The 12231-nt window shown below is 34.0% G+C and overlaps 1 protein-coding gene across 1 annotated transcript in view; it reads left to right on the top strand.

Annotated features, from left to right (window-relative positions):
• MACROD2 (mono-ADP ribosylhydrolase 2) overlaps window positions 1–12231 on the top strand; it is a 1973048-nt gene that overhangs the window by 1910669 nt on the left and 50148 nt on the right. Inside the window, 2 exon segments of the mRNA XM_063101974.1 lie at window positions 337–411; window positions 683–775. Of these exon segments, the coding sequence (XP_062958044.1) occupies window positions 337–411; window positions 683–775 (168 nt within the window).

Below are 12231 nucleotides of genomic sequence, written 5' to 3'. Positions count from 1 at the left end.
AAATGTAATTAACCCATAGAGACCAGAAATTATTTTAAAATTTCTAAACTTTTAGGTTGTGTCCTCCATCCATATCTAATGCACTGGTAAGCCAAATACTAATTATACCAATCAGTTCAAATAAGAGATTTTTGCCTAAGTTATCTGGATATTTCTCATAAAATAATTGATATACATATGATGATTTGAAAAATATCTTCACCCTCCACTTTGGTTCAAAACTGTTCTCTGTCTCTCCATGCATCGTTTCTGAAGGTTGTGCTTTTTCAAACCAGGGATAAGGCTATGATCATGCATATCACATTTCTTTTATTTTTCAATCACTGTTCTTAACAGGACAAGAGAATGATTCAGCAAAGAATGAAATAAAAATTGAGACAGAGTCCCAGAGTTCATATATGGAAACAGAAGGTACGGAAACTAGAATATATTGTTACCATAGAATGAAATGAACCTGTGACCCATGACTTCTGCATCTGCTTGTGTGTGTGAGTGGTATGCACGTGTGTCATAGGCAATGATTACTGGAAGGTGGCAACAGTGTTATGCTTTGTGTGCCTGTTGAATGCTAAAATGTGGAGGGGGGAAAAAAGAACTATTAACTTTCTGTGCTGTAGTCACTCTTTTGTCAATGATTCCAGCTAAAACATCCCTGAATATACCTCTGTCTTGGTCTATTTAGAACTTTTGTCAAACCAAGAAGATGACACAATTGTGGAACAACCGGAAGTGATTCCACTAACAGATAACCAAGAAGAAAACGAAGGTGAAAAAGGTAGGACTGCCCTTAAATTAACCCATCAAGAATAAAGAGTTTCCTTTGATCCCTGCCTAGAATTCAGCCATCAAAGTTATCCTCGTGCAATTGCAGTCTGTAAAGGGGGAAAATGAACATTTCTTTTGAAAGCAGAATAAAATCTAGAATTAGCAAAAGAAGATACTTGAAATACTTTCATTTTCCTCCCAAATAGTATGAAGATGTTTTTTGTTATTTACTTAGATTCAATTTACATTTTAAAAATCATAGTATTCAGAAAGTCTGTAAGAAATTGAAATTATGAACTAGAGTCATAGAAAATCTGAAATGACTTTAAAACAAATAGATTGACCTTTTTGTGTTGATTTAATTATCTTCCCATGTATGGTAGTGCTTAAAGATGTGATTATTTAAAATATGCACAGAAGAGGATTGGCATACCTTCTAAAGTGCAAGCTTCATCTGCTAATATTAGGATACAACAATATTGAATACTGTTTTTAAAAAAATAAATGAGCATTATAATGATTTCTGAAGACATAGGAGTAACAAACATTTTGTAAATATTAAAGCAGCATTTGGGGCAAGAAACCAATATATTGGAGTGAAGATAGAAATCTTTCTTAAAAATCTTTTTAAAAAAACTATCATCAAAGAAATTTAGTGTTTACTAAAGAACTTGAAGAATCCAATTTCCAAATATGAAGCAATTTTTTAAAAGTAGCTCATGAAATAATTTGTCTGTTACACTACACCATAAATCATGTTGCTCTTAAATAAATATGTATTTGCAAAGCAGTTGCACGGTCATAATTTGACAGGCCTTGCTTATAGAACACAGTGATCAATTTTGTATCCAAATTAAAATGCAGACATGATCTCAATTGTAAAATCAGGTCAATAGTAACTTCAGCTTCCAGATTATGAACTCTTGTTGGCAGGAGCATTGACATAGTTTAATTGCTAAACCACATAAGTGCTTTTCACACTTTTTAATATATCCACTGCATTTATACCACAATATTCTTTCAGGTCTATGCCTCTAATAACCTTTTCTCTGTTGCAAATCCTAGTTCAGACTCACGTTGCCATCTTCCCAGCAAGTCAAGTAAATGGTATATTTGGAGTATTTTATGTCTGACGGTAGCATTAGAGATTTGATACAACGCTTATTTCAGATTCAGAGACGTGGTGTTGCTGCCTTCAATTGTGCTCCTAAAATGAAAAATACACAATGCCATGCCCTTTTGCTTAATTTTTCTAGAGCAGAAATTGTTTGCTTTGTATATTGCACCTCAAGAAATGCAAATGGGTTAAGGGTACATCAAACAACTAAGCACATTTTCCTCTTTTTAATTTCAAGTATAAAGGAAAAGCTCCCATACAGCACACATTAATGTGACCTTCTCCCAGTGGCTTCCCTAGCATTGAACACTCCTCTGATTACTGAAGAGTTAAATACTCTTTTCCTGTCTTCCTTGTAGGTATGCCAATCCTCTTCTGCAAATGGTGAAATGGCATGTGAGAAAGAAGCAAGGTCCAATTCTGCTACATGCGTGTAGCAACTTTGAGTTTGAATTTATTTGTTAAAATTCAACTTTTCTCTGTAAGAAAGCAATGTTGGTGGACTTGAATTAACCACATTTTCCCTTCCCACCTTTATCAGAGATACGTAGCTTAACTTGGCCCTGCCTTAAGTATTTCTCCTATTTAAGTTGGAAGTAATTTTAAATGCTTCACCACTATCATTTTATTCTTTGCTTCAAAGTAAGAGTTAAAAGCTATTCTGTTACATATAAAAAAGCACACGCAGAATAGAGGGCAATATAAGTTCCTGATCCTCTTCAGAAACTCTGCTCTACCACTGAGGAGGTGGGTTACCTCGGGCAAGTTATTTAACCTATCTGCTTGGGGTTCCTCATCTGTAAGATGGTGATGACAAAGTACCTGTCACATACAATTGTGAAAACCTAATGAGTAACACATGTAAAGCAATTACAAAGATACCTGGCACATAAAAAGCACTCCACAGTATTCAGTACTTATAATTGGATAAATTGGTGACAAAGTCAAGAGAACCCACTTGTGGAGTTCCCCAAGCCCCTTCATTGCCTTAACTTTTCAGTCCATGCTGTGAATCCATAAAAACTTCACATATTCTGCATTCTCTTTCGACAACAATTGGTCCTGCACATTTGCTTGGTGACCATCTCGTGCAGGCAGTTTCAGTGTGGCTCTAAACTCTTTACATTGCTGCGCATTTTATTCTATAAAGATAAAACAATTAACAGAAGGTGGGGTGGGAGGCATTTCCTTCCACTCATAAATTCCTTTTTCTTTGTCAAGATCTCAATCTTCTGCTTGAGAAATGCTGATAAAACCATAATTTCTATTTTTCAGAAAAAGATACCATTGAGCTACCAGTAGATACATCGAAGAAAATTAGTAAATAGATTCAAAGCAGTAGAATTTTTTTGCTTTCTTTTAATTTATATAGTTATTAAAGAGTCTTGTTTAAGCTAGTTAAGAAAAATAAGGTCTAGTTGAGCGAAGCATCTACAATTAACATTAATTTACTGCATGTTATCAAATGACTGGAAGAGAGAAGAGATCGAATGCCCTCAACACAAATAAATGATCACATTTCATAATAATGAATATGCTGATTATCCTGATTTGATCTTCACACATTGTACACAGGTATTGATATTCAACTCTGTACCCTACAAATATTTATAATAAATTATGTTTCAATAAGAAAGAAAAAGAATGAGACTTGAAGAGCTTAGGGCTCTAAAACTTTAAAATGTTGTTAATTAAATAAAACTAGCGTCTTGTTTAAAAACATTTGAGACTATAGCTCTAGATTCACAAACTAGTCTCTTAATGGAAAGTTACACATATGTATTAGGAATTATCAGTAGACAAACAAATATTCTATGACATTTGTGGAGATATTCTTTATAGCTTTAGAAATACTGGTTCTCTTTTATTACGAGAATCTTTACAAGGAGGCAGAAAGTGGTCCCTTTAAAAAACTTTTTTTAGACCAGGAAAAATGTATAACCTTTTTCTCTCATTTTGTAGCATTTTATAAGATTAGAAAATATAGATACTCTTCAGGACACATCTTCTACGGCTCCCAGGTGTATGAGCACAGATGTTGCAACATTAAGTTTTGAAGTGAGCACTACCAAAATATGGATTTTGAAAAGAAGGAAAAATATTCAGCAGAAGTTCATGCTGATAATATTACACAATAGCATAATGGACATCTCCCTGGGAGACCTGAAATAACAAAAATTTCAACAGGCATAAAGCGAGGCTTCACATATGGCAGCTTTTCTCATACAGCCACATTCCCTCTTCCTAAATGAGTCCAGTTTTATGCTTTCCCAGCAGGACCTGCAACACATATGAAATCCAATGGAATAACATCATTTAGGTTAATAACCAAAGAGGAAAGTAATATTTATAGGAGATCTCCTCTAAAAAGCATCTCCTATTTCAACGTAAGACATAAGGCCAGCCTTGAAACATTTTTCTTAAAATTTTTATTCCTAGTTGAATTTAGAACTATTTGACATAAAATCTTAGCTATATACAACATTGTATTTTATTATATCACAAAATTTCTTCTTGCTTTATTATCAATATATATTGGACTTTTTCTCCAAGTGTTACACAGAATGCATACATTTGGTCCCAATTATTTTTCCTATATCAATTAATAAGTATAGTATGGAATAGTAATCCTTTATCTATTTACATAAGGTTGAACAAAATGTTGATGAAGACTTAAGGTATATCGTGGTCTAAGGTTTTCCTTGGAAAAGATGAATATAGACAGGCATGCAAGTAAAGAGTGGAGTACAAGCCAGTGACAAGTGTAAGTTATTGGGTCCTCAGGCTCATGTTTTGGCACCTGACCAGCATGACCATGAGACAAAGTGTACAGAGGGCCATAGCCTCTAGCTCTGGCTATGGGATTCCTAGCAATCCTTTTACTGCTAGAATCCCAGTTTTTAAGATAGTAATGGGGGGCATAATCTCAATAATGCAGCTATGAGGCCATCCAATTTTACACATTTGCTACTAAGGCCAACTCTGAAGAACCACATTCTTGATGAAACAAGGGTAAACACATGAGAGCCAATGATCAGCAATACTGAAAGCTGAAATCTTAGGTTTCTCCCAGTTTTATTTATTGTATTCAATTGATAAAAATGCAGAGGTGCCCTAGACCAGGCAAAAAGATCAGCTAAGTTAACCATATTTTATATTTGGACTAATTGGACAGCTAATTATTCCTTTAAGAGACTTTAAAGGGAGGGGGAAATGCCTTTTAGCTCAAATTAGGTTTACACACAAACTCTGCTCGGAACTGGGCTGTATTTCCATCACCATCTTTCTTGGTCCACATGGGAAACATTTTTTCTTGCTGCTCCTCTGGCTAGTGTTTCATCTTTCAGTGAACACAGAGTAAGTGAGCCGCTTTCTCCTTCGCTCCTACCAATCAAACCCATTAGGGATTTGTCTTGTCTGCAAAGCTCCACTACACAACCCACAGTAATGGTGTTTTCCATTATTGATGGGGTTCTACATAGTTGGCAGAGCCCTTTTCCTTCTCCGTGAAAAACAGACTCTGCGTCAGCAATGCAGCCATACACAGAATCCGCAACATCTGTGCTTTCATATCCAGCTTGTGTTCTCTGCTACAGAGAATCATAGTATAGGCATATTTTTAATTCATGAAAATACTATTTGAACTTGTATCTTGAGTAATGAACTAACTTACTGGAATTTTCTATTTTCAAAAATTCTTAGTTTCTCATCTTTTCAAGTGAAGTCAACTTTAGTAATAATGTGTTTTTCACATTAGCAGCATTATTACTTAGTTTTCTAAAGCAGTTTCATTTTCAAATGTTTTATTTATTTATTTTATTATTATTTTTTTTAATTTTATTTTTTGGCAGCTAACCAGTCTGGGGATCAGAACCCTTGACCTTGGTGTTATAACACCAAACTCCAACCAACTGAGCTAACTGGCCAGGCCCTCAAATGGTTTTCTTCTGTTACTGGCCTTCTTTCCTATTTATATATGTATAACTGGAATTTGTCAAGCAAAATTTCATTTTAGGATATAAGTTACATTAAAAATGCGGGTGCCTGTTAGGGTTTAATGAACATTTTAAAGCATTTAATGAAATTCCTTGTATTGGTTAAATACATTGAACATACAGATTATAAAGTTTTGAAGTAAATCATTTAGGTTTATTGCTATTAAGTGGTATGAGTTCCTTATATATTTTGGATATTAACCCTTTATCAGGTATATGGTTTACAAATATTTTCTCCCATTCCATATGTTGCCTTTTCAATTTTTGATTATTTTCTTTACTGTGCAGAAGCTTTTTAGCTTGACATAATTTCATTTATTTATTTTTGTTTTTGCTGCTTGTCAAATTATTTCCAAAACCAACTTCAAGGAGCTTTTTTCTTAAGTTTTTTTTCTGGGAGTTTTATAGTTTCAAGTCTTACATTTTAAGTCTTTAATCTATTTCAAGTTAATTTCTATGAGTGATATAATATAGGAGTCCAATTTCATTCTTTTGCACATGAATATTCAGTTTTCCCAGCACCACTTATTGAAAACACTATTCTTTCCCCATTGTGTATTCTTGGCACCTTCATCAAATATAAGTTGAATGTACATGCACGGGTTTATTTCTGAGCTCTCAATTCTGTTCCATTGGTCTATGTGTCCTTTTTTGTGCCAGTACCATACTTTTTGATTACTATAGCTTTGTAATATAGTTTGAAATCAGGAAGTATAGTACCACCAGTTTTTTTCACAAGATTACTTTGGCTATTTGGGGTATTTTGTGGTTTCATATTAATTTTAGAATTGTTTTCTCTATTTATGTGAAAAATGCCATTGGAATTTTGATAAGGATTACATTGAAAATATAGATCAAGTCTAATTCTTTTGATCCACGAACATAAGATATCTTTACATTTATTTGTGTCATCTTCAATTTCTTCATCAATGTCTTATAGTTTTTAGTATACAGATCTTTAGTATGAAGATCTGTATACTAAAAGTTATACTTAAACTTATACTAAAAGTTAAGTTTATTCCTAAGTATTTTATTATTTTGATGCTATTATAAATGGATAGTCTTCTTTATTTCTTTTTCAGATACTTTGTTGCTAATGTATAGAAATGCACCTGATTTTTGTATGTTGATTTTGTATCCTGCAGCTCTAGTGGATTTGTTTATTAGTTATAACAGTTTTTTGTTGAAGTCTTTAGGGTTTTCGATAAACAAGACCATGTCATCTGCAAACAGAGACAATTTTAATTTTTCTTTTCTGATTTGGATGCCTTTTATTTATTTATATTTTTCTTGCCTAATTGCTCTAGCTAGGACTTCCAGTACTATGTTCAATAGAAGTGGTAAGAGAGAGAATCCTTGTTTTGTTCCTTATCTTAGGGGAAAAGCTTTTAGGTTTTCACCATTTTTATTACTGAAAAGTAATTGATTAAACATATTTGGGGGTACAGAGTTGAATATCAATACCTGTGTATGGAGTGTGAGGATTAAATCAGGGTAATTAGCATGTTCATCATTACAAATCATAATCATTCCTTGTGTCCATTAACCAATTTCTCACTGGCCCCTCCACTTCCTGCCTCTAGTAATCTTGTTTCAGTTCCCTCCTTCTGAAAGTTCAATGCATCATTGTGACTCTTTTTTTTCTTTCTTTCGTTTTTTTATCTTCCACTTATGAGTGAAGACATATGGTATTTCTCTTTCTGTGTATGGCTTGATTCACAAAACATAACTTTCTCCAGGCTCATCCATGTAGCTGCAAATGACAGAATTTCATTCTTTTTTATGGCTGAGTAGCATTCCATTGTGTGTTTCTGTGTGTGTGTATAAATATATGTAAATATCTACATGTATTTACAATATTTAACATATTTAAAATTGTGTAAATGTTTCCAACAAATAATCTACACACACACCATATTTTCCTATCCAGTCATCCATCGATGGACATTTAGGTTGATTCCATACCTTGGCCATTGTAAATGGAGCCATGATAAATATAGGAGTGCAGGTATCCCTTCACCATGATAATTTCCATTCCTTTGGGTATACACCCAGTAGTGGGATTTCTGGATCATATGATGGTTCTATCTGAAGTTGTCTGAGAAACCTCCATATTGTTTTCCATAATGGCTGCACTAATTTACAGTCCCACCAACAGTGTAGGAGAGTTCCCCTTTCTCCAAATCCTCACCAGCATTTGTTATTCTCTGTCTTTTTGATAATAGTCAGTCTAATGGGAGTGAGATGATATCTCAAAGTGGTTTTGATTTGCATTTCCCTGACGATTAGTGATGTTGAACATTTTTTCATATACTTGTTGGCCATTAGTATTTCTTCTTTTGAGAAATGTCTATTCAGCTCCTTTGCCCATTTTTAAATTGGATTATTTGTTATTTTATTGGTAAGTTGTTTGAGTTCCTGGTATATTCTGGATATTAATCCCTTGTTAGATGTATAGTTTGCAAATATTTTCTACTATTCTGTAGGTTGTCTTTTCACTCTTTTGATTGTTTCATTTGCTGTACAAAAGTTTTCGTAGTTTAATATAATCCCATTTGTTTATTTTTTCTTTTGTTGCCTATGACTTTGAGACATTATTCATAAAGTCTTTGTCCCATCCTACTTATTGAAGTGTTTCCCTTATGTTTCCTTCTAAGAATTTTATAGTTTCAAGTCTTATATTTAAGTCTTTAATCCATTTTAAATTGATTTAGGTATATGGTAAGATGGTATGGATCTAGTTTCTTTCTCCTACACATGGATATCCAATTTTCCCAGCACCATTTGCTGAAGAGTCTGTCCTTTCCCCAGTGTATGTTCTTGGTGCCTTTATTAAAGATCAGTTGGTTGTAGGTATGTGGGTTGATTTCTGGGTTCTCTATTCTGTTCCGCTGGTCCATTTGTCTGTTCTTATGTCAGTACCATGCTGTTTTGGTTACTATTGCTTTGTAGTATAGTTTGAAGTCAGGTAGTATAATGCCTCCAGATGATGATGATGATGATGATGATGATGATGATGATGATGATGATTGCTTAGGATTGCTTTGGCTTTCCAGGGTCTTTTGTTGCTCTATATAAATGTTAGGATTGTTTTTTCTATTTCTAAGAAAAATGTAATTGGTATTTTGATGGGGATTACATCAATTTTGTAGTTCGTTTTGGGTAGTATGGATATTTTCATAATGTTAATTCTTCCAATCTATGAACATGGAATGTTTTTCCATCTTTTATTGTCCTCTTTAATTTCTTTCAGCAGTGTTTTGTAGTTCTCAGTGTAGAGATCCTTCGCCTCCTTGGTTAAATTTATTCCTAGGTATTTTATCTTTTGGTAGCTATCATAAATGGGCTTGCTTTCTTGATTTCTTTTTCTGCTAGTTTGTTGATGGTGTATAAAATGCTACTGATTTTTGTGTTTTGATTTCATGTCCTGTGACTTCACTGAATTTGTTTATAAGCTCTATGAATTTTTTGGTAGAGTCTTTAGGTTTTTCCATATATATGATCACGTCATCTGCAAACAGGGACAACTTGACTTTGTCTTTTCTAATTTGGATGCCGTTTATTTCTTTCTCTTGCCTGATTGATCTGTCTAGTACTTCCAATACTGTGTTGAATAAGAATGGTGAGAGTGGGCATCCTTATGTCTTCCTCATCACTGAGGGTGATGTTGGCAGTGGGTTTGTCTTATATGGCTTTTATTGTGTTGAGATACTTTCCTTCTTTACCTAATTTGTTGAGAGTCTATCATGAAGGGATGTTGCACTTTGTCAAATAATTTTTCTGTGTCTATTGAGATAATCATGTTTTTTTCCTTTGATTTTTATCAGTGTGATGTATCACATTTATTGATTTGCTTATGTTGAACTATCCTTGCATCCCTGGGATGAATACCACTTGATCATGGTGTATAATCTTTTTGATGTGCTGTTGTATTCTGTTTGCTAATATTTTGTTGAGGATTTTTTGGCTCTATGTTCATCAAGGATATTGGTCTGTAGCTTTCTTTTTTTGTTGTTTCTTTGTCTGATTTTGGTATCAGAGTGATGCTGGCCTCACAGAATGAGTTTGGGAGAATGACTGCTGTTTCAATTTTTTGAAATAGTTTGGAAAGGATTGGTATTAATTATTTAAAAGTTTGGTAGAATTCAGCAGTGAAGCCATTTGGCCTTGGGCTTTTCTTTGTTGGGAGACCACTGATTACTGCTTCAATCTCATTGCTCATTATTGTTCTGTTCAGGCTTTTTATTTCTTCTTGGTTCAGTCTTGGTGGTTTGTATGTGTTCAAAAATGTATCAACTTCCTCTAGATTTTCAAAATTTTTGGTGTATAGTTGTTCATAATAGTCTTAATGATTCTTTCTATTTTTGCAGTATCAGTTGTAATGTCTCCTTTTACATTTCTGATTTTTGTCATTTGGGTCTTCTCCTTTTTTAGTTAATCTGGCCGTGGCTTGTTATTTGGTTTATGTTCTCAAAAAAACAGCTTTTTGTTTTGTTGATTTTTTTGTATCATTCTTTTGGTCTCTATTTCATTTTGTTCTGCTGTGATCTTAATTATTTTTTTCTTTAGGATTGGATTGTTCTTGTTTTTCTAGTTCTTTGAGGTGTAAAAGATTAGAAGTCTTTCTAATCTTTTGATGAAAGCACTTATTGCAATAAAATTCCCTCTTAGTACTGCTTTTGCCGTATCCTATAGGTTTTGGTAAATTGTGCTTGTATTTTCACTTGTTTTGAGGAATTTTTTGATTTTCTACTCTATTTCTTCTTTGACTCATTGGTCATTCAGGAGCATATTGTTTAATTTCCATGAATTTGTATAGTTTCCAAAGTTTTGATTGTTGTTAATTTCTAATTTTATTCCATTATGGTCTGAAAATATACTTGATATGATTTCAGTCTTTTAAAATTTGTTGTGACTTAATTTGTGGCCTAATATGTGGTCTATCCTAGATTATAATCCATGTGTTGATGAGAATAATTCTATTCTTCAGTTGTTCGATGAAATGTTCTGTATCTGTCAGGTTTATTCGGTCTGAAGTACTGTCTATATCCAATATTTCTCTGCTAATTCTTTATCTAGATGATCTGCTCAATGCTGAGAGCAGTGTGTTGAAGTTCCCAAACACTACCATGTTGGGTTTATCTCTCCCCTTAGATCCAATAACAATTGCTTTATATATATATGGGTGCTCCAATGTTGGGTTCATATATATATATATGATTGTGATATCTTCTTGCTGCATTGATCCCTTTATAATCATATAGTGTCCTTCTTTGTCTCTGTAGTTCTTGGTTTGAAGTCTATTTTATTTGTGTAAGTATGGCAACTCCTGCTTGATTTTGGTTTCCATTTGTGTGGAACATCTTTTTCCGTCCCTTTGCTATTAGTCTAACGAACAGATGTTTGTTTGCTTAAAGTTATCAGAAATATCTCATAGATTTTCTTCATTTTTAAAAAATTCCTTTCTCTTTTTCTTGGTCCAACTGTGTTAATTCAAAAAGCCTGTCTTCTATTCAAAAATTCTTTCTTCTGCTTCTTCTACCTGCCACTTATGCTCTCAGCTGCATTTTTTATTTTGTTGAATAAATTCTTCAGTTTCAGAATTTCTGCTTATTTTGTGTGTGTGTGTGCATTTTGTTTTGTTTTATTGTTTCTGTTGCTTTGTTGAATTTCTCATACATGTGCTGGATGTTTTTTCAACTTCATTGTGATTTCTATTTTTTCCTCCATCATGCTGAGTTCTCCTAGTATTGCCATTTGGGATTCCTCTTCACGCAATTCATTGATTTCCTGTTGTGTGGGGTCTGGTATTGAAGATTCATAGTCTTCTTTTGGGGGAGTCATGTTTCTCTGTTTTTTCATGTTTCTTATACCTCTCCATTGATGTCTGTGCATCTGGTAGTGTATTTGCTTCTTTTAATTGTAGGAGTGGTTTCTGAAAGGAGAGACTGTTTCCTGTAGAAGTGTTCTATATTGACATTTGGTTTGGGTGTTTAAAGTTTGGATCCAGGTGAGTGCAGTAGTGCAGACTTCATGTGATTTCTTCAACTTTATTCAATCTTGGAGTTGTCTGTGGGTGCCTTTGTGGCCTAGGTGGTGGGGCTGCCAGCAGTTTCTTGTTGGGGTGGGTTTCTTTTGGGGGTGGGTGATCCACTGTCAGTCAGTGAGCAAGTGTACACTGGTGTAGCAGGCCCTGAAAGCTCTGTAGAGGGCTATTGGATCAGCTGTTGATCCTGGAGCAAGCATGCATAGATGCCACAGGACCCAGCAGCTCTCTAGAGGCATGCTTTAGGGAGAAAAAGCTGCTATATGATCAGCTATTGGTCCAGGAGTAGGTGTACACAGGTGTTGTAG

Source organism: Cynocephalus volans, chromosome 1, assembly GCF_027409185.1.
Source record: "Cynocephalus volans isolate mCynVol1 chromosome 1, mCynVol1.pri, whole genome shotgun sequence".
Taxonomy (NCBI): domain Eukaryota; kingdom Metazoa; phylum Chordata; class Mammalia; order Dermoptera; family Cynocephalidae; genus Cynocephalus; species Cynocephalus volans.
Note: the sequence above shows the minus strand (reverse complement) of the source record. Positions and strands in the feature narration are given on the sequence as shown.